Raw genomic sequence first — 23,691 nt, 5'->3', positions numbered from 1 at the left:
CCTTGGCTTCGCTGCATCATTCAACCCAAGAAGGATACAGATTGTAAAGAATGATTACTTTCCATCAGCACTCTAAGGGTTAACCGTTAACCTAGTAGCTGGAATCTGCTTTTTTTTGTACACAGCTGCAATCATAGCTATGTGGGTGCCTGCGGTAGTTTCCCAGAAAGACAAAAAAAAATCTTAACACCACTTTTCATGCTATTCTTAGATTAATAGAAATCATTTTTATTTGTATTTACTGTTAAATTTCCACACTGCCTTTATTCTAAACAGCTTAGCACAGCATAGATCATAATATAAGAGCCTGTTAGATAGTATTTGAAATTAATTTATTCAGAGTTTCAGTCTGGGTTGGGGTGGTTTTTTTAGGACAAGGAAAGAAGGGGCAGAGATCTAAGACAAAATGTTGTTCTAGTTCTGGTGTTTGTGTACATTTCAAAATATAGCATCCTGATGCAGTCAAGGACTGGTTGCCACATCTAGAAACTTTTCAAACCACACAATTCAATAATGTCTCAAGATTAGTTTAGATAAGTCATGTTCTCAAATATCTAAATATTAATACCCCAAATGTTTGTATTGTTCTTACAGCAACTCCATACTGTTCTGGAAAACTGACTTACTTACAAATGTTGTTTCAAATGAATTCATTTAATTATTGTTTTCTTATGAAGTAAGGGCCTAGGCATGGACTAACGCAAACTATGAGTTCTATGTGTCAGTCTTATATGTGGTGTTGCTTCATTGCTTCTTTTTAGTGTCTAAGACAAAAATGTTGTTCCAGTTCTAGTGTTTGTGCACATTTCAAAATAAAGCATTCTGATGCATTCAAGGACTAGTTACCACATGTAGAAGCTTTTCAGACCACACAATTCAACAATCTCTTGAGATTAGATTAGATAAGTCATGATGGTCAATAAATAGCAATACTAAATAGCAATACTTTTGCAAACCCCAAATGTTTGTATTGTTCCTACAGCAACTCCTTAATGATTTTATGACAAACCAACTTTAAGCAAGCATTTTCGAATTTGACCTTCTGGGTGTTGACATAAAAAGAGCCCTGCTGGATCCAGACAGACAAAGGCCAATTTATAGTTGTGTCCACAATGGTCAGCTAGATGCTGCCTGGAAGCCCCCAAAACAACGTAGTGGCAATAACTGAAATGATAAGGCTACAAGGTTAACTGGATGACCAATTTAAGCCAGGGTCAAGCAACAGAAGATGTGAAATACATAATCATTATCACAGTTCTATATCTGCAGGTGAGGCAATGGATGTGCTGAGCCTTGTCTTTCCTAACTAATGAACTAAATGAGAGCCAACAAATTGAAGCTCAACAATTCGTTCCATCTCTTAAAAAAAAAAAGGCTCAACATGTCCACAAATGCTCTGGAGGGTGGCAGATGGGAATGGGCCTTTTCTGTAGTGGCTCCCCATTTGTGGAATGCTCTCCCCAGGGGTGTTCAGCTGGTGCCTTCATTATACAGCCTTAGGAGTCAGGCAATAGTGTTCCTCTTAAATCAGGCCTTTGGCTGGTTGACATCCGATACCCTTTTAAAGGTGGTGTGGGAGGGGAGGTTATTGGTTAAATATAAAGCATATTTTGGGGGCCCTTGGGGTCCCCCACACCTTGAAGCCCTTCTCTGTGCGCCCCCTCCAAAGGAGGTGCCGAGAGTGGCAACAAGAGAAGAGCCCTTTCAAGTAGTAGCCCCTGGTTGTGTCATGCTCTTCCTCATTAGCCTTGCCCGCCACTGATGTTATTAGCTTTTGAATGCCAGGCACATACATTTTTCTCCTGGCTTCTGATTCTTTGAATCGGTGCAATTTCTATCTATTGCTTTTATTTTTTTATATTAAAAAATTATATCCCACTTTCCACATCATAGGTCTCAAGTGGCCTGTAACAATTAAGTGTACAATATACACAACTTAAAACATCGCTTAAACTTCCAAAATTTAAAGTCTAAAGAATTTAAAATCTCTCTCTCTCTGAAAAGAATAACTACCACTGGCATTGACCATTTTAACCGTCTGAGATGCATTCAGGATCCAAAGGCCAGAGAATGAGAGAGAGAAAGAGAGATCCACTTCTTCAGTGCCATTCATAATCTTGTAAATGTCCATTTTTTAATTACTGAATTCAAAAGTCACAAACATGTTACACTTTTGTTACAAAATTATCAAATAACTGTGTCTTTCAGTGGCAGATCAGCCCACCATTCATCATTTGTGAGAAGGGATTGTGGAGAGAGAGAGACAGAGAGACCCAAGGATCTATGCCTTAGTCTAAGGTTTTTATTTCAACAATAACAATACAAGATAAATAAAGTTCCAACTCTCCGATTCTATGATTCTATGGTTCTTTTTAATAAGTTTGAATTTTAAAATTACATTCTTAATTAGTCATGCACACTCAAGCACACTCACTGGTCTGGCCATGGAAATCCCTCTCAAGATTAGATTAGGTAAGTCATGTTGGTCAATATCTAAAAAGCAATACTTTCACAAACCCCAAATGTTTGTATTGTTCTTACAGCAACTCCTTACTGATTTTATGACAAACCAACTTTAAGCAAGCATTTTCTAATTTGACCTTCTGGGTGTTGACATAAAAAGAGCCTTGCTGGATCCAGACCGCAGGTCAATTTATAGTTGTGTCCACAATGGTCAGCTAGATGCTGCCTGGAAGCCCCCAAACAATAAGGTGGCAATATAAGGCTATGAGGTTTACATGATGACCACCGTAAAACAATTAAATTGTTCATCCAGTAAATCTCTCAGGGACGAGCAACAGAAGATGCAAAATAAGTCAATTTGTTAGTTGCTTTATCTTGCCCAGGGCAACACTCACAGCAGTTTATCCATACCCGTATTAGATTATTTCATATCCATTTCTCCATGGCCTCCTAGGTCTCTTCCAAATCATCAGATTCAAATAGCATTTCAGTTGTCCCTTGCAAAAAGTCCTCCTTTTTGTTCAACATCAGTTTGAACCTAATAAAATTCGCTGAAAGTTCTACAGCACTGGTACATGCATCCATTCAAACTTAATACAATTAATGGCAAGATTACTTCATTATGTCCCCCAATATCCTCTATGTGAGATGAGGGGTTGAGAACTAAGTACAGTGGTACTTCGGGTTAAGAACTTAATTTGTTCTGTAGGTCTGTTCTTAACCTGAAACTGTTCTTAACCTGAAGCACCACTTCCCGCTAATGGGGTGCCCACTGCCGCTGTGCCACTACTGCGCAATTTCTGTTCTCATCCTGAAGCAAAGTTCTTAACCCGAGGTACTATTTCTGGGTTAGTGGAGTCTGTAACCTGAAGCGTCTGTATCCCAAGGTACCACTGTATTCCAAATATGGCAACAGCATACATGTGTAAAAATGCATTCAGGTATTATTATTATTTATTAAAACTCTGTATCACCCTTCATCCTAAGATCACAGGACAGTTCACTTTATAAAAAACAAAAAACAAACATGACATACCAACAAACAAAAGAAATACCCACCCCATTTTAAAAGGCTACAGATTGTTTAATTAGCCAAAGGTTTGGGAGCAGAGCACTTAATTCAGATCTCTTTTATGCATGGATTTTACAGACCTGGGATTAAACCCTTATGGAAACACTAACTGCAGTACAACAAGAATATCGTACCGAGGGGGGAAGAATCTTCTTTTCTTACGAAATGGTTTGATTTTATTGAATATGCACAATCCACTGAACATGCTTTCTGTCCACCAGCATCACATGGAATATCATGGAACGATTCATTTGTTTGACCACAACACTAGAAAATGGTATATATTCTAAGTTCCGCTAATGCTATATTTTTGTTCCTGGAAGACTCTGCACTCTGAGAAGGGGAGTGGGAGGGTTTTCTTGTGACTGTTATCTTCGTTTATCATCTGAAAAGAATCAATAAATGTGTCTTTTAGTTCCAATGTAGGTGGAGCGGTGTGTAGTTTCTCATTAACCCATAGCCTCTTCCATCCTATATAAACAGCAACTGTTCATACATGTCCCTCATTCTCCACCAAGAGAAGCAGCTGCCACCTACTACAAAACTTTCTGTGTGAATACCACGAATACCGGTAAGTCTTGGAGGGATACTGGGCAGGAGGGGAGAGAAACTACTTTAGAATTTGGGGCATAAGGGAGAGAGCACTTTTTTGTGGACCTGCACTCTAACTACCTCTTTTTATAAAGGATATTGTAAGAGCCGCCCGAGGTCCCAGCTCACCAAGGACCAACACTGCTTCGTTGTTTAGTATAAAAGTCTTTATTGAAGTTCAGTTTCACTTCCACAGCCGCAGCGTGCAGCACTACGTCTCAAACCCTAGACCGCCGAAGCTCCATCTGAATCTCCTCCCCCCTGACACCAGTTTAAGATTCTAGCCTTGCTCCACCTCCTCCTTTGTTCTTTCCTCCTCTGGGTCCGCCTGCCCTTCGGGGTCTCTCCCTTCCTAGACTCCTCTGACGCTGAGTCCCCTGACTCTTCCCCCTCCCTCCGTCGGGCTTTAGGACCTGGCTCCCAATCCGGGTTTCCTGCTGTCCCGCGCGCCTGTACATTTGAACTTGGCACGCGCGCCCAGCCTCCCACCTTCCTTCTGACCGTTACACTGCTGTCACTACTCCCTCCTTTGGGGAGGCTAGCTGGAACTGACCTCCCCTCCGTTTCCCCACTTTCCGATGGGGGCGTGGTCAGCCCTGACTCATCTTCTCTCCCTGCTGGAGGAGAGGCTGGCCCTGACACATGTGACTCTTCCCCCCCACTGCGCTCTGGTGGGGGTGCTGGTCCTGATCCCCCGCTGCTGCCTTGGGAGTCCCCGCTGGCCCCCTGCTTCTGGTGCGTCCCCCCTGGGACCCCCCTTGCCCTCACCATCGGCGCCCCCTTCTGGGAATCTTCTGATTCGCTGGAGAAGCTCATGGAATCTCTCGGGTCACTGTCATACTCCCCTACGCTCCCCTCGGATTCCTCCCCTTCGCTCTCCATTTCCTCTCTCCCCTGTGCTTCTGCTCCTGAGCCCCTGACAGATATAATCATAAACTCTAAGGTTTTTATTTCAGCAATAACAGTACAAGTTAAATGAAGTTCCTTTTAATAATCCAACAACCAGTCTACTAAAACAGACCATGTATTCTAGCAAAAAACCTTGAATCTAAAAATGACATTAATGCATATTCAAGCAGAATCTCTGCACAACTGAAGCAAAATCCCAGGGTGTTCCAGGTGGTGCTTCTTTGTGGACCTGTAGTCTAACTACTTCTTTATAATTATTGAGTGCCAATGATATTCCCTATGTGATATTGAAGTGACATGGAGCCTTCCCCAGTGGCGGAGGAAGGGGGGGCGGCCCCCCAGGTGTCATCTCTGAGGAGGTGTGACAAGAACGCACACCTCAGGGGGCTCGCCCTGCCACCCCCAGGCATGCACCGCCATCGTGCTGCCGCAGACGCATGTGGAGGATGCGTCTAGAGTTATGGCACCAGAAGAAGGAGAGAGGAATAGCCACTTCTTTAGTGTCATGCATAATCTTATAAAATTCTGTTATGCCCCTGTTTTTATATTCCTGAATCAAAAACACCCAAATGGTGGAGTTTAGTGGCTGATCAGACTACCAGCCCTTCTTGTGCAGAGTGAGGAAGAGACCCAAGAACACAGGATCTATACCTCACTCTAAGGTTCTTATTTAAGCAATAACAGTACAAGTTAAATGAAGTTCCTTTTAATAATACAACAACCATTCTACTAAAACAAACCACGTATTCCAGCAGCTGAGTTTGAATTTAAAAATGACATTCATGCATATTCATTTCCTCTGCCAAGCTGTAGCAAGATCCCAAGGTGTTCCAGGGACTCACCCAGTGCTCCTTTGGAAAATTGAAGACATGGTAGAGATTGTCGTAGCTTTAAGAAATATGATTTATACACATACTTAAACCTTCAGTCTGCATGGAGGAGGTGCAGATCTTACAGCATGGCAATCCCAAGCAGGGATGCTCATCTAGTCTTAACAATCTGCACCTCCTGGACACGTTGGTGTTAGAAGGAACAAATCAGACGCCACCAGAAAATACGAGGGGGGAAAAATTGGGAAATCTCTTCTCTTCCCCCACAGACCCCATAGATGTGTACTTCCATCCTCTCTTAGCTCTGAACCTCATCAGTCTGGCACTATAGTACTATTGCTGTAGTTGCTGTACTGAGGTTGAGGGTATGCAAGTAAGTTTCTCTGCCCCTTCCAGTGCGGTGTGGGTGAAAGGATGGTGTCAGTTTATTCACACAGTGAGATTTTGCTCCTCTTTCCAAGATATTCTGAGCTGTTAGGCAGTCTCTTCCCATCAAACTGAGATAGGAAATTTAATTCGAACAGCAGTTACCAGCATGGCACTCATGAGTGCCTGGGTGCCCTCGTATGGTGCTCACAAAAGGTCTCGGTAAATATCCCCTCAAAATCAACTGGCTCAGCCTCTCCATTTAATGGGGCTTCAGTATTGAAGGCCCACTCTTTAATATGTTCTGAACAAGGGAGAGGTGCAAAGAGCTTCTCTTTGTGAACAAGCACAGCAGTGATGGATGTCGGTGTTTTAGCCACACTGAGCCTTCAAACAAGTATTGATTTTCTGCAAAATCTGGATCTTTCATTTCCCAAACAGCCATTCCCTAAAATCACAAGGCAAACTGCTTTTAAAAGTGATCAGCCTGTTAAACACAATTTATATTCCTTGGAAGGGGTGGGTTGGTCTCCTATCAAATGGAGAGAGAAATAGATAGAGAAATATGTCTTGACAAGCAGAAGATGTTTGGTTTGTCTTTCAAAGCACCTCACAATTAATTAGTAATCATTTACCTTTGGCATCATATTTGGCACTGGCAGGTATAACAGTATCATAAGCAATGAGACTGTTTCCCAAGAGGTCTGCAAATTCTGTTAATTCTTTCATTATCAAAAATAATATAATAATAAAGTAATTACAAAGAGTAAATGAATGATCAATTTGTGAAATCTTACTGAATACATTGCTTTCTTTTCCTAGAATCAAGCACCATGCCAGAGATAGTCCCTAAGAACAAAGCCCCAGGGGTTGATTTCTGTGGGGTAGATAAATATTACTACATTGTCCGCTCAGACCTGGGCTGCTACATGAGATCCACCAATTTCCATGAGGGCAAAGACCTTGAAGTGTTTAGCCTGCACAGTTCCTGCACAGGAGGAGAACACTACTTAGCCCATGAGGATGACCTATTCTACATCATCAAAGGAGACAACTATCGCCGTGTCAGCAACATGAATAAAGACTTAGGTTCTGTAGTATACAGCCTCCATCCCAACTGCCGTGGAGGGGACCATTACCTCTCAGCCTTTGGATACTTCTATATCATTTTCCAGAAAAGAGGTGTTTACCGTCGGGTCAGTAATATGCATGAAGATACAGATGCAGTTGAATACACACTTCACCCAGCTTGCAAGGATGGTCTCTATTACTGGGGCATCAAGGATTACTATTACTTTGTAAAACCCCATGATGAATGGGGGGTCCAGTACTATAGATGCACCAACTTCAATGGAAATTTGGATGCTGTTACATACTCCTTCCATAGTGATGTTGTGAACATGCTCCCTGGAGGAATGGCTGTTAGCCGAGGCCCAGCTTATGGTAAGTGGGAAGCTATCAAGACCATCTCCAATGACTCCAACACTCCCATTGTATGGAATAAGAAGATCACCAAGAAAGTGGGATACACCAAGCAGAAGATGAGCAGTGTGGAGCACAACTGGAAGGTTTCCATGACTGCATCATATGAGTCAGGTGCACTCACTGAGGCCATTGCCAAGTACCAGTTCTCTCTCACTGCTGAGTATGGTGGAAAGAGTGTCAACACAGAGCAGGAAGACTGGAATGAAGCCACTGAGATCGAAGAAGCTATTAATTTGACCCTGCAGCCCAATGAGAAGATGTACATATGGCAATACCAGCTGGGTTTGGGCAAGGAAGCGGTCTTGTTCTGCCGTGATATGAAATTTACGAGTGATTCTACTCCACCTACAGATATTCCTTTGCCACCTTCCAATAAGTGAAAAGAAAAGTGTTAGGCCAAAAGGCACCTTCAAAGGCTTCCTCTCTATTATAACATTTAATTGATTACTATGGGCTAATATTTAGACAATCTAGAGCTCTCATAAGGGGGCGTTAGCTGAGTAGCATATAAACATGCATAAGCTAAACACGAAGTGAGGTTAATGATTACTAGACATATTATATACTTTCATATGGACATACATATCCTGCTAGGCTGCTGTTAGAAAAGCATATCCAATATGTGCATGATGCAGGTGACCCAAGCTGAATGCCTTTTAGATAAGCTACTATTTCCCTGGTGCCTATGAATCCCTTTGCCAAATTTGTGCCTTCATCTTAATTTGTACCTGCTGAACTCTGGAATCTGTCCCAGTGTTATACAAATAAAATAAAATGAATAATCAATGGTTTAAAAATGTGTTCTGTGGCGCTTTTCACACTTGTGTACAAAATGATTTTCAACATATATTTTCCAGAAGACACAAATACCTTCTTCCTTTTCCAGAAGCTTTTTCCAGAGGGTATTGAGGCAGTGGGGAGCTCTGTTTACAATTTCATGCTGGTGTGCCGTCAGAAACCCTCACTTTTTTACATCATAGTTTTTAGCTGGCACCAATTTTGAGGGTTGGCTTCGTTCAGAGATGGGTCCAGGGGCCTGATCCAGCACCACAAGCACATTTTTATGTCCCCTTCCCAACCAAACCCAGAATCCCCCTAATTCGGCAGCAGCAAAACCAATCTAAAGATCAGACACAGTGTTCAGGTGGTCAGAGAGATTTATGCATGTGTCCTGTGTTCACAGGCATGAGAGTGTGAGTTGACCACAGCCACTTTGGGTCACTCACCAATGACATACTGGTCCTGGGAGGCTGCCTAAGGTGAATGTGCCCTTATAGCTAAAAGCAATAGCTCTTTTAGCCCTATCCCCTCCCTGTCCTAGAGGAACAAGAAGGAACATTTCTCTTTACCATTTGCCATTTGATTACTAGCCCTAATTCAAATGCTGGTTTTGACTCATGTGGTTCAGAATCTCAGTACCTCAAGGACCTCTTATATCAACCTACCTGAGCTCTGCAGTGATCACTTGAAGCCCTTGTCTGTGTGCCCCCTCCAGCAGAGGTGCCGAGGGGGGCAGCAAGAGAGGAGGCCTTGCCAGTGGTAGCCCCTGGTTGTGTAGTGCTCTCCCTCGTCAGGCTTGCCCACCGCTGATGTTCTTAGCTTTTGAATGACAGGCAAATACATTTTTCTCCAGGCTTCTGATTCTTTGAATGGATGCAATCTTTATGCATTCCTTTTATTTATTTATTTATTTATTTTAAGAAATAATATCCCACTTTCCACATCACAGGTCTCAGGTTGTCTTTAACAATAAAATGTACCATGTACACAATTTAGAACATTACTTTAACTTCCAAAATTTAAAACCTCAAGAATTAAACATATCTCTCTCAGTAAAGAAAAACAACCACCAGCAGTGAGCGACAGCGCAACAGCACTTTCTCAACCTCACGTTGGGCCAGCCCTCAATTAAATATAGTGTGACCACCTCAAGGTACACCAGTTACACGAATTTCTACAATTTACCTCAGATTATCTAGTGGGGGACATGTATGAGGTAAAAATGATTTAGAGTCTCAGGCAGGAGTTGCTCAAACAAACAAGAAAAGTTTTATTAAACAAAGGAAGTTTATGACACAAAGTGGGTCGGGAAACAAGTTCTTTCAGGTAGAATTTAACTTATTTACTTTAACTATAAGATGTCTCAGGTTTAAACATAACACTTTAGGCATAACTCTTCTTAAACTTCAGTTACTAAACATCAGTTGGTTCACTTCAGGTAGATAAATATTCAGGTTTCCAGAAGAGATGGCAAAATGTTCAAATCAGTTTCGGTCACTTAGATAATACAGGCTGGATACCTGGAGGTCTCCGCCTACGTCAGCCAATCGCCCAATCTCATCTGGGGAGGCGTTGCCAGAGGATCGGCCAGGTACGGGGAGGGACCGCCCTGCCCACAGAACAGAAGGTGAATCTTACCTGCAAAGCAGTGTCAGTTGGCTCCAGAACTTCTGCCCTCCCTCAGTTAAGCCTCCTTTTGCAGGTTAACCTTTAACAGGTACGTGGGTGCTGCTATGTCATGGTCACTGTTGAAGGGCTGGAAAGGAACTTTCCTGCATTGGCGGCTTTCGCCTTTCCTTTAGTAAAACATCACAACTTTGGCAGTTTCAGGCCTTGGGCGGAATCCTTTAGTCTATCTTCGTAAATGGGAGGCGAGTGCGTGAAGCGGTGACCCACGCCCCCCTTGCGGTGGTGTTCCCGGGGTTCCCCGTTAAATGGGTCTTGAGGGGAGGCAGTGGTCATACGCAGAGAGGTTGTCATTGCTCTCCCCTGCAATGGCGGCAAAACGAGGGGCAGGCTCTCTGCTTGAACATATGTTCTCCAGAGCCAGCCCAATCCCCACACATTCTGGATAACCCAGATGTCTCTCAGATCCCCGGCTGGGGACTGGGAAGGATAAACGCCCAATGCCTGAGCCAAGGTCTCCCTACATCTGAAACGTAATAAAGATGTGGTCAATTTTATTCTCATAGCACATTGTCTTGAGTCAATATTCCACTGAGGGGTCACCTGGGGTTGGGGGGACTTCCGCCTGTCCACACAATGCTTTCAACTCTATACCACTTCCTTCACAGCTTAATACTTTGGCCAAACTGACACCCAGGTAGCCTGAATTCCCACAGGATCTGCCTCTCCTGGCTCAGACTTAGCCCTCCCAGGACACTCCTGTCTGGATATCTTCCCCAGACCCTCAGCCTGGTCTCCCTATCCAAGCTGTGAGGCTCTGTCCTCTCGCTATGGATGGTCTCCTCAGTGTATGTATGTTTAACGTCACTCAGAACCAGAATTCTCTATCTCCAACCTGAAACCTGTCTCTCCTCCCAAAACAAAATCCTCTCCTTTTCAACTGCCTCCCCTGGAACCCCGGCCAATCAGAAGCTGTTCTTCGTTAACTATTTGCTGGCAGGAAAAAGAAAATACTTGGTGACCCAACGTGCCCAGCAAACAAACTTTTCCATCACACAGTGACTATTTTAACCTTCTGACAAGCATTCAGGATGCAAAGGCCTCCTGAATTAAAACAGTTTTGACCAGACCTCTTGAACTCAGTAGGGAGAGTGTCTGCCTAACTTCTTGTGGCAGGAAGTTCCATAGATTTGAGTCCACAACACTGAAGGCACAACTCTTTGTTGACACGAGACACGCTTGTGGTCCATAGAGAAGCATTAACCATGCTTCCCCCAGTGACCTCAGGGATACCTCAGGCTATCTCTGAGGTATCCTGGATGTAAAGTATTCAAGGACACGAGTACAAGAACCTTGAGTACAACTCTGAACCAAGCTCGTGGCTGAGGCAAAGTCAGTGGAGGTCTTTTAACAGTGATACCATGTGTTCATGGTGTTTGCGGTGGTCATCATGTTTCATGGCCTGAGACATTTTGGCATCTGAGGTGTGCCTCAGAATAGCCTCCCTCCCCCCATTTCCACCAGGGAAGAACGGGTGAAGGAAGATCAGGGACAAGGGAGGAAGAAATATTGACCCCTGCTGCCTCAGAACATCCTGCCGGCTGAGGATTTCCTTATTGCATTGTTGGTAGATGAACACTTTTAATTTTTCCATATTTTTAAATTGCATTTGATTGATATTTATGGTGTTTTCTTTTTTTTTTTAAATAAATGTTTATTAGGGTTTTACAAAACATAGAAATTGTAGAATCACATGAATCAAAACATCACATATAACAAAACAGAAAACAGAAAACAAAAAAAATACACACTTAACAAAGAGAAGAAAAAGGAAAAAAGAAAAATCCACTTTTAAATTTCAAGATTCCATATCCCTCTTTCCTGACCTCCTCACATCTCCCTTTTTTGTGTTCCTCTTTATTCCGTCAAATTCAGCAAATTCTAGCCCTCTTTCAAACCTCGTTTATAATTATATGTTTCCACTTATTATGTCTCTAATTTCCCTTATCTTGGTCCTTTACTCCACCTTGTATACTTTGACATAATATTATTCTAGTCATACCCCCCTTCTCCTTGATATTTATGGTGTTTTCAACTATTATCTTCCGGGGCCAAAAAACATGTGATGCAAAATAGAAAGCACATCAGGATTTGTACTTATTTATATAATAATGAAGTTAATGGAAATCAACATACGTACATGGCCCCTGATTAACCTTAGGAAAAAAATTTTCCTTTGTGCCTCAGACAAACTGAAACTTACAGAGTGTATTTTTGCTTACAAATCCTATCTTAAGGGTGTATTTGTGTAGGAATAGGGTGAGCCTGTGTCCTGGATTCAGGAATTAAAGTATTAACCACAACAAAACAATGGCCAGACTGCCCAGGTAATGCAACCAATGACCATTATCAGGTCTCCTCTGCTGTAGACCGCCTCCTTCTGTGATGTATGTATGTTTTAGAGGGGTGGTCTTGGGCTACAGGGTGTGCAGTTTTTAAAGTTTCTTTAAAGACTGCTCCATTGTTCAGGGTTCTCCTCCCTCCTGTGTGTGGTGAGTGGGGACCCTGTTGCAACAGTTTAATAAAGATCAGGCTTACTAGCTGCTTTGCTTCTCAGTATACTCTGGTTGGCCTCTGTTATTTTCTCCCACCAATGGGGAACCCACTTCAGGACTCTTGGATACCCCATAAGGGAAAAGGAGCTGTTTTTTCTTATTACATTGGACTGAGGTGTACTGAACACTGTGGTGTACTGTATATACAACCTTAGCATAGGATGGGGGAACTCAAAACATCAACATTCCAAGAGATCTTGCTCCCCCATTAAGTTTTCAGAGAATCCCCGAACTCAGCTTTTTGTTTTTAATTATATTTTTAATTACTCATGCACCCTTAAGCACACAAAATGGGCTAGCCATGGACCCACCCCCTAAACTCTAGAAATTAATAAATGGTAGGATTTTGACTTATTGGGATAGGACAGAATAAATAGGAGGAATTAGCCCATGCAAAACGACCTGGCAGCTGTGACAGAGACAGGGGATTTGGAAGGTTGTGAGGGTCACTGGGTGTGATGCCACAGGAAGAGGGGGGCGGCTTTGGCATAAGGCCTAGAATAGAAGGGGTGGGGGGGAGGCAGAAAGATCTGTGCTGGCTGGCTGAAATATTTTTGTGAGAGATTCCTTGGATTCCAGTGCTGAACTGCTCTTGGGGTTTATTAGGGGCTTGTTATATGGACTCCCTCCAACTAAATTCCTGTGTAAATATGTGAATAAATCATGTTTTTTAAAGTTTTGGCAGCATCCGTCATGTCTTCAGTTCTTAAAAGGAGGTTGCGGGCCAAGCAGATCCCAGCAGCCAAGGTCTTGCCTTTGTTTAGCTGATGGGTAGGCAAACTAAGGCCTGGGGGCTGTATCCGGCCCAATCGCCTTCTCAATCCAGCCCGCGGATGGTCCGGGAATCAGCCCATTTTTACAGTAGTAGAAGGTGTCCTTTTATTTAAAATGCATCTCTGGGTTATTTGAAGGGCATAGGACTTCGTTCACCCCCCCCCCAATATAGTCCTGCCCACCACATGGTCTGAGGGACGGTGGACTGGCCCACGGCTGAAAAAGGTTTGCTGACCCCTGGTTAGCTCCATCAGCAGGCAAAGGAGGGAGGGTTCTGGCCACCAAGGTAGGGATGGTCAAGGAATTTTTCATAAAGTGCCCGCAGGTAAAGTCTGGTGGCAAGATTTGGATTTGGAATATGCGGCAAGAGATGGGGTAGACTGGACCACAGAGAGAAAGCAACAGAAACTCTTTTGGGACTGGGAGTATGAGTTTGGAGGTCCTGACCCAAACCCTAGGAGAGTTCTAGGAAGACTGAATGTGTGAATTAAGCAGAATAGACTGGGAACTGTGGGCGGGACTGTTGGATTTACTTAAGAGGAAGAATTCTATGGAAACTCCAGGCAACCTACTGCAGCAAAGGGAGTTGTTTCTGGCTCTTGGGACTGTGGACTGATTCACAAAGAGGCTCTTCCTGCAAGATCAACAAGTATTTTGCAATGTTGCGAAGCAATTTTTGTGTTTCCTTTTCTTGCATGCTGGTTTAAGGATTTCTTAAGAATTGCTCATATAATATTTGTGTGTGCCTGAAAGTTGTTTTGAAATGCAGAACTGACTGGAGCATGCACCAGAGAGAAGAGCTGGCGATGGTATATTGGTGGACTGGAAGAAGTGGTTACTGGTTAGTGATGATTTTCATAAGTTTAGATTTTTAAATTACATTCTTAATTACTCATGCACACTGAAACAAACACACTGGTCTGGCCATGGAACCCCCTCTTGAGATTAGATTAGGTAAGTCATGTTGGTCAACATCTAAATAGGAATACTTTTGCAAACCCCAAATGTTTATATTGTTCTTACAGAAACTTCATACGGATTTTATGACAAACCAACTTTAAGCAAGCATTTTCAAAAGCCTGTTCTAATTTGACCTTGTGGGTGTTAACATAAAGTGAGCTCTGCTGGATCCAGACCAAAGGTCAGTTTATAGTTGTGTCTACAATGGTCAGCTAGATGCTGCCTGGAAGCTCCAAAACAACACAGTGGCAATAACTGATATGGTAAGGCTACAAGGTTAACTGGATGACCAATTTAAGCCAGGGTCAAGCAACAGAAGATGCAAAAGACATCATCATTATCACAGTTCTGTATCTGCAGGTGAGGCAATGGATGTGCTGATGAACTAACTAACTAATGAGGCAATGGATGTGCTGATGAACTAGCTAACTAATGAACTAAATGAGAGCCAACAAATTGAAGCTCAACAATTCATTCCATCTCTTTAAAAAAAAGGCTCAACATGTCCACGAATGGTCTGGAGGGTGGCAGATGGGAATGGGCCTTCTCTGTAGTGGCTCCCCATTTGTGGAATGCTCTCCCCAGGGGTGTTCAGCTGGTGCCTTCATTATACAGCCTTAGGAGTCAGGCAATAGTGTTCCTCTTAAATCAGGCCTTTGGCTGGTTGACATCCGATACCCTTTTAAAGGTGGTGCGGGAGGGGAGGTTATTGGTTAAATATAAAGCATATTTTGGGGGCCCTTGGGGTCCCCCACACCTTGAAGCCCTTCTCTGTGCGCCCCCTCCAAAGGAGGTGCCGAGAGTGGCAACAAGAGAAGAGCCCTTTCTAGTAGTAGCCCCTGGTTGTGTCATGCTCTTCCTCATTAGGCTTGCCTGCCACTGATGTTATTAGCTTTTGAATGCCAGACACATACATTTTTCTCCTGGCTTCTGATTCTTTGAATCGGTGCAATTTCTATCTATTGCTTTTATTTTTTTATATTAAAAAATTATATCCCACTTTCCACATCATAGGTCTCAAGTGGCCTGTAACAATTAAGTGTACAATATGCACAACTTAAAACATCACTTAAACTTCCAAAATTTAAAGTCTAAAGAATTTAAAATCTCTCTCTCTCTGAAAAGAATAACTACCACTGGCATTGACCATTTTAACCGTCTGAGATGCATTCAGGATCCAAAAGCCTCCTGAAAAAGAACAGTTTTGAACAGACCTCTGAAACTCAGTAGAGAGAGTGTCTGCCTAGCTTCTTGTGGCAGAAAGTTCCACTGAAGGCACATCTCCTTGTTGACACAAGACATGCTTGTGGTCCATAGAGAAGCACTAATCATGCTCCCCCAGTGATCTCAGGGATACCTCAGGCTATCTCTGAGGTATCCTGGACGTAAAGTATTCAGGGATTTGCACACAAGTACCAGAACTTTGAACCAAGCCCGTAGCTGATGCAAGGTCAGTGGAGATCTTTTAACAGTGGTGCCATGTGTTTGTGATGTTTGTGGTGGTCATCATGTTTCAGGGCCTGTTCAGGTTTTCCTTTGCACCTCAGAGAAACCTGCCGTATTTTTCGCTCTATAAGACGCACCAGACCACAAGGCGCACCTAGTTTTTGGAGGAGGAAAACAAGAAAAAAAATATTCTGAATCTCAGAAGCCAGAACAGCAAGAGGGATCGCTGTGCAGTGAAAGCAGCAATCCCTCTTGCTGTTCTGGCTTCTGGGATAGCTGTGCAGCCTGCATTCGCTCCATAAGACGCACACACATTTCCCCTTACTTTTTAGGAGGGAAAAAGTGAGTCTTATAGAGCAAAAAATACGGTAACTTACAGAGGTGTTGTGGGGAGAAAACAGAGTTGGGGATCTTCCTGGACAATGGAAGCTTAGATCAAAACTATGTTCTGCACATCCCAATCCCAAAGTGGGGAGAGACTCCTGTGATTCCTGTGCTTACCCAGGATTCAGTTTCCTTGGACTGAGGGGTACTGAACACTGTGCTGTACTGTATATACAACCTTAGCATAGGATGGGGGAACACAAAACATTAACACTCGAAGAGATCTTGCTCCCCCATTGAGTTTACTGGGAAGCCCCCAACTCAGCTTTATGTCCTGCACAGAGCAAGACAGAGAATGGGAGAGAGACAGAGAGATCCACTTCTTCAGTGCCATTCATAATCTTGTAAACTTCCAAAATGTCCATGTTTTTATTACTGAATTCAAAAGTCACAAATATGTTAGACCTTTGTTACAAAATTATCAAATAACTGTGTCTTTCAGTGGCAGATCAGCCCACCATTCATCATTTGTGAGAAGGGATTGTGGAGAGAGAGAGACAGAGAGACCCAATGATCTATGCCTTAGTCTAAGGTTTTTATTTCAACAATAACAATACAAGATAAATAAAGTTCCAACTCTACAATTCTATGATTCTATGGTTCTTTTTAATAAGTTTGAATTTTAAAATTACATTCTTAATTACTCATGCACACTGAAGCAAACACACTGGTCTGGCCATGGAAATCCCTCTCAAGATTAGATTAGGTAAGTCATGTTGGTCAATATCTAAATAGCAATACTTTCGCAAACCCCAAATGTTTGTATTGTTCTTACAGCAACTCCTTACTGATTTTATGACAAACCAACTTTAAGCAAGCATTTTCTAATTTGACCTTCTGGGTGTTGACATAAAAAGAGCCTTGCTGGATCCAGACCAAAGGTCAATTTATAGTTGTGTCCACAATGGTCAGCTAGATGCTGCCTGGAAGCCCCCAAACAATAAGGTGGCAATATAAGGCTATGAGGTTTACATGATGACCGCCGTAAAACAATTAAATTGTTCATCCAGTAAATCTCTCAGGGACAAGCAACAGAAGATGCAAAATACCGTATTTTTCGCTGTATAGGACGCACTTTTCCCCTCCAAAAATGAAGGGAAAATGTGTGTGCGTCCTATGGAGCAAATGCAGGCTCCTTGGCTTCGCAGCGACGCGCCTGTCCTGGAAGCCGGAGGAAGAACAGAAGGGTCTCCTTCTGTTCCTTCTCCAGCTTCGCTGAAGGGCGCTGCACCTTCTCCCTCTCTGCGCAGCGCCTCTCCTGTGAAGGAGAGGCACTGCGCAGAGAGAGAGAGAAGGCGCAGCGCCCCTTGAGCAATGCGCCTATCCAGCGAAGCCGGAGGAGGAACAGAAGGGTCTCCTGTTCCTCCTCCCGCTTCGCAGCGACGCGCCTGTCCAGCGAAGCCCGAGGAGGAACAGAAGGGTCTTCTTCTGTTCCTTCTCCAGCTTCGCTGAAGGGCGCTGCCCCTTCTCCCTCTCTGCGCAGCACCTCTCCTGTGAAGGAGGGGCGTTGCACAGAGAGAGAGATGGCGCAGTACCCCTTCAGCGACGCGTCTGTCCTGGCTTCTGCTTTAGCCCTGTGCAGCCTCTTTGGGCAGGGGGAGCCTTCATCCAGCTGCCCTGAAGAGCCTTGGCGCGGTTACCCCAGAAGCCAGAACAGCCACACGGTATCCCAGAAGCCAGATCCCTCTTGCTGTTCTGGCTTTTGGGGTTCAGAATAATTTTTTCTTGTTTTCCGCCTCCCAAAACTAGGCGCGCCCTATGGTCCGGTGCGTCCTATGGTGCGAAAAATACGGTAAGTCAATTTGTTAGTTGCTTTATCTTGCCCAGGGCAACACTCACAGTAGTTTATCCATACCCGTATTAGATTATTTCATATCCATTTCTCCATGGCCTCCTAGGTCTCTTCCAAATCATCAGATTCAAATAGCTTTTCAGTTGTCCCTTGCAAAAAGTCCTCCTTTTTGTTCAACATCAGTTTGAACCTAATAAAATTCGCTGAAAGTTCTACAGCACTGGTACATGCATCCATTCAAACTTAATACAATTAATGGCAAGATTACTTCATTATGTCCCCCAATATCCTCTATGTGAGATGAGGGGTTGAGAACTAAGTACAGTGGTACTTCGGGTTAAGAACTTAATTTGTTCTGTAGGTCTGTTCTTAACCTGAAACTGTTCTTAACCTGAAGCACCACTTCCCGCTAATGGGGTGCCCGCTGCCGCTGCGCCACTACTGCGCAATTTCTGTTCTCATCCTGAAGCAAAGTTCTTAACCCGAGGTACTATTTCTGGGTTAGCGGAGTCTGTAACCTGAAGCGTCTGTAACCCGAGGTACCACTGTATTCCAAATATGGCAACAGCATACATGTGTAAAAATGCATTCAGGTATTATTATTATTTATTAAAACTCTGTATCACCCTTCATCCTAAGATCACAGGACAGTTCACTTTATAAAAAACAAAAAACAAACATGACATACCAACAAACAAAAGAAATACCCACCCCATTTTAAAAGGCTACAGATTGTTTAATTAGCCAAAGCTTTGGGAGGAGAGCACTTAATTCAGATCTCTTTTATGCATGGATTTTACAGACCTGGGATTCAACCCTTATGGAAAAACTAACTGTAGTACAACAAGAATATCGTACCGAGGGGGGAAGAATCTTCTTTTCTTACGAAATGGTTTGATTTTATTGAATATGCACAATCCACTGAACATGCTTTCTGTCCACCAGCATCACATGGAATATCATGGAACGATTCATTTGTTTGACCACAACACTAGAAAATGGTATATATTCTAAGTTCCGCTAATGCTATATTTTTGTTCCTGGGAGACTCTGCACTCTGAGAAGGGGAGTGGGAGGGTTTTCTTGTGACTGTTATCTTCGTTTATCATCTGAAAAGAATCAATAAATGTGTCTTTTAGTTCCAATGTAGGTGGAGCGGTGTGTAGTTTCTCATTAACCCATAGCCTCTTCCATCCTATATAAACAGCAACTGTTCATACATGTCCCTCATTCTCCACCAAGAGAAGCAGTTGCCACCTACTACAAAACTTTCTGTGTGAATACCACGAATACCGGTAAGTCTTGGAGGGATACTGGGCAGGAGCGGAGAGAAACTACTTTAGAATTTGGGGCATAAGGGAGAGAGTACTTTTTTGTGGACCTGCACTCTAACTACCTCTTTATAATTATAAAGGATATAATCATAAACTCTAAGGTTTTTATTTCAGCAATAACAGTACAAGTTAAATGAAGTTCCTTTTAATAATCCAACAACCAGTCTACTAAAACAGACCATGTATTCTAGCAAAAAACCTTGAATCTAAAAATGACATTAATGCATATTCAAGCAGAATCTCTCTCAGCACAACTGAAGCAAAATCCCAGGGTGTTCCAAGTGGTGCTTCTTTGTGGACCTGTAGTTTAACTACTTTTTTATAATTATTGAGTGCCAATGATATTCCCTGTGTGATATTGAAGTGACATGGAGCCTTCCCCAGTGGCGGAGGAAGGGGGGCGGCCCCTCCCGGGTGCCATCTCTGAGGAAGTGTGACAAGAGTGTTCGCCACTGAGTGTTTCTGAATAGCAATGAGTAGGGCTTCATGAGTCACCAGGAGACAATGGCTATCTCAATGCTTTGTGAAAATTTATTTCATAAGGGAGTTTTGCATTGTGTGGAAATGTATGTTCTTTTGCCTATCACTGACTCTGCTGTCAGGCTATTTTAATAGGACCTCTTGAGCTCTAGAGTTATGGCAGCAGAAGAGGGAGAGAGGAATAGCCACTTCTTTAGTGTCACGCATAATCTTATAAACTTCTGTTATGCCCCTATTTTTATATTCCTGAATCAAAAACACCCAAATGGTGGGGTTTAGTGGCTGATCAGACTACCAACCCTTCTTGTGTAGGGTGAGGAAGAGATTCCTGAATCAATAAAGAATTGGGAAATCTCTTCTCTTTCCCCACAGCCCCCATAGATGTGTACTTCCATCCTCTCCTAGCTCTGAACCTCAACAGTCTGGTACTATAATACTATGGCTGCAGTTCCTGTACTGAGGTTGAGGGTAGGCAAGTAAGTTTATCTGCCCCTTCCAGTGCTGTATGGGTGAAAGGATGGTGTCAGTTTATTCACACAATGAGATTTTGCTCCTCTTTCCAAGATATTCTGAGCTGTTAGGCAGTCTCTTCCCAGCACAGCTGAGATAGGAATTAATTAAAACAGCAGTTACCAGCATGGCACTCATGAGTGCCTGGGTGCCCTCGTATGGTGCCCACAAAAGGTCTCGGTAAATATCCCCTCAAAATCCACTGGCTCAGCCTCTCCATTTAATGGGGCTTCAGTATTGAAGGCCCCCTCTTTAATATGTTCTGAACAAGGAAGAGGTGCAAAGAGCTTCTCTTTGTGAGCAAGCACAGCAGTGATGGATATAGGTGTTTTAGCCACACTGAGCCTTCAAACAAGCATCGATTTTCTGCAAAATCTGGATCTTTCGTTTCCCAAACAGCCATTCCCTAAAATCACAAGGCAAACTGCTTTTAATAGTGATCAGCCTGTTAAACGCAATTTATATTCCTTGGAAGGGGTGGGTTGGTCTCCTATCAAATGGAGAGAGAAATAGATAGAGAAATATGTCTTGACAAGCAGAAGATGTTTGGTTCGTCTTTCAAAGCACATCACAATTAATTAGTAATCATTTACCTTTGGCATTATATTTGGCACTGGCAGGTATATTGTGTTAAAGCAATGAGACTGTTTTCCAAGAGGTCAGCAAATTCTGTTAAATCTTTCATTATTAAAAATAATATAATAATAAAGTAATTACAAAGAGTAAATGAATGATCAATTTGTGAAACCTTACTGAATACATTGCTTTCTTTTCCTAGAATCAAGCACCATGCCAGAGATAGTCCCTAAGAACAAAGCCACAGGGGTTGATTTCTGTGGGGTAGATGAATATTACTACATTGTCCGCTCAGACCTGGGCTGCTACATGAGGTCCACCAATTTCAATGAGGGCAAAGACCTAGTAGTGTTTAGCCTGCACAGTTCCTGCATGGGAGGAGATCATTACTTAGCCCATGAGGATGACCTATTCTACATCATCAAAGGAGACAACTATCGCCGTGTCAGCAACATGAATACAGACTCGGATGCTATAGTATACAGCCTCCATCCCAACTGCCGTGGAGGGGACCATTACCTCTCAGCCTTTGGATACTTCTATATCATTTTCCAGAAAAGAGGTGTTTACCGTCGGGTCAGTAATATGCATGAAGATACAGATGCAGTTGAATACACACTTCACCCAACTTGCAAGGATGGTCTCTATTACTGGGGCATCAAGGATTACTATTACTTTGTAAAACCCCATGATGAATGGGGGGTCCAGTACTATAGATGCACCGACTTCCATGAAAATGTGGATGCTGTTACATACTCCTTCCATAGTGATGTTGTGAACATGCTCCCTGGAGGAATGGCTATTACCCAAGGCCCATCTTATGGTAAGTGGGAAGCTATCAAGACCATCTTCAATGACTCCAACACTCCCATTGTATGGAATAAGAAGATCACTAAGAAAGTGGGATACACCAAGCAGAAGATGAGCAGTGTGGAGCACAACTGGAAGATTTCCATGACTTCCTCATATCAGGCAGGCGCACTCACTGAGGCCATTGCCAAGTACCAGTTCTCTCTCACTGCTGAGTATGGTGGGAACAGTGTCAACACAGAGCAGGAAGACTGGAATGAAGCCACTGAGATCGAAGAAGCTATTAATTTGACCCTGCAGCCCAATCAGAAGATGTACATATGGCAATACCAGCTGGGTTTGGGCAAGGAAGCGGTCTTGTTCTGCCGTGATATGAAATTTACGAATGATTCTACTCCACCTACAGATATTCCTTTGCCACCTTCCAATAAGTGAAAAGAAAAGTGTTAGGCCAAAAGGCATCTTCAAAGCTTCCTTTCTTTTATAACATTTAATTGATTACTATGGGCTAATATTTAGACAATCTAGAGCTCTTGTAATGGGGAGTTAGCTGCATGCATAAGCTAAACACAAAGTGAGATTAATGATTACTATTATATACTCTCATATGGACATACACATCCTGCTAGGCTAGTTAGAAAAGCATATCCTAGTTTGTGCATGATGCAGGTGATCCAAGCTTAATGCCTTTTAGATAAGCCTATCTAAATAGGCTGGTGCCTATGAATCACTTTGTCAAATTTGTGCCTTCATCTTAATTTGTACCTGCTGCACTCTGGAATCTGTCCCACTGTTCTACAAATTAAATAAAATGAATAATCAGTGGTTTAAAAATGTGTTCTGTATGCTTTTCACACTTGTGTACAAAATGATTTTCAACATATATTTCCCAGAAGACACAAATACCTTCTTCCTTTTTCCAGAGTGTATTGAGGAAGTGGGGAGCTCTGTGTACAATTTCATGCTGGTGTGCCGTCAGAGACCCTCACTTTTTTTCATCATAGTTGTTAGCTGGCTCCAATTTGGGGGGTTGGCTTCGTTCAGAGATGGGTCCAGGGGCCTGATCCAGCACCACAAGCACATTTTTATGTCGCCTTCCCAACCAAATAAAAAATCCCCCGAATTCGGCAGCAGCAAAACCAGTCTAAAGATCAGACACAGTGTTCAGGTGGTCAGAGAGATTTATGCATGTGTCCTGTGTTCACAGGCATGAGAGTGTGAGGTGACCACAGCCACTTTGGGTCACTCACCAATGACATACTGGTCCTGGGAGGCTGCCTAAGGGTGAATGTGCCCTTATAGCTAAAAAGCAATAGCCCTTTTAGCCCCGCCCCCTCCCTGTCCTAGAGTTTCTAGAAAGGAAATGTTTTCTTTTCTCTGGCTGCCGACTGATTACTAGCCCCAATTCAAATGCTGGTTTTGACTTACGTGGTTCAGAATCTCAGTACCTCAAGGACCTCCCCTTCCCATATGAACCTACCTGAGCTCTGCAATGATCACTTGAAGCCCTTCTCTTTGCACCCCCTCCAACAGAGGTGACAAGGGGAGCAGCAAGAGAAGAGGCCTTGCTAGTGGTAGCCCCTGGTTGTGTAGAGTTCTCCCTCATTAGGCTTGACCACCACGGATGTTATTAACTTTCGAATGCCAGGCACATACATTTTTCTCTTGGCTTCTGATTCTTTGAATCGATGCAATTTTTATCTATTCCTTTTATTTTATTTATTTTAAGAAATTATATCCTACTTTCCACATCATAGGTCTCAGCTTGTCCTTAACAATAAAATGTGCCATATACACAATTTAAAACATCACTTAAACTTCCAAAATTTAAAACCTCAAGAATTTAAAATCTCTCTCTCAGAAAAGGAAAAACAATCGCCAGCTGTGA

General features: G+C 43.0%; 2 protein-coding genes across 2 annotated transcripts; both read left to right on the top strand.

The window, feature by feature from the left end:
- The first annotated feature begins 3,984 nt into the window (after nucleotides 1-3,984).
- LOC128399883 (uncharacterized) lies at nucleotides 3,985-22,640 on the top strand. Its single transcript, XM_053361716.1, has 3 exons — nucleotides 3,985-4,106; nucleotides 7,054-8,249; nucleotides 22,379-22,640. Exon 2 carries the CDS (start codon nucleotides 7,065-7,067, stop codon nucleotides 8,094-8,096), a length of 1,032 nt encoding a protein of 343 aa, XP_053217691.1. The 5' UTR covers nucleotides 3,985-4,106; nucleotides 7,054-7,064; the 3' UTR covers nucleotides 8,097-8,249; nucleotides 22,379-22,640.
- On the top strand, nucleotides 19,183-22,359 carry LOC128399884 (uncharacterized). Its single transcript, XM_053361718.1, has 2 exons — nucleotides 19,183-19,388; nucleotides 21,196-22,359. Exon 2 carries the CDS (start codon nucleotides 21,207-21,209, stop codon nucleotides 22,236-22,238), a length of 1,032 nt encoding a protein of 343 aa, XP_053217693.1. The 5' UTR covers nucleotides 19,183-19,388; nucleotides 21,196-21,206; the 3' UTR covers nucleotides 22,239-22,359.
- Nucleotides 22,641-23,691: the final 1,051 nt, after the last annotated feature.

Source organism: Podarcis raffonei, chromosome 13 (assembly GCF_027172205.1).
Source record: "Podarcis raffonei isolate rPodRaf1 chromosome 13, rPodRaf1.pri, whole genome shotgun sequence".
In the NCBI taxonomy this organism is placed as follows: Eukaryota; Metazoa; Chordata; class Lepidosauria; order Squamata; family Lacertidae; genus Podarcis; species Podarcis raffonei.
The sequence above is the reverse complement of the archived record's forward strand: the minus strand, read 5'-3'. Positions and strand labels throughout refer to the sequence as shown.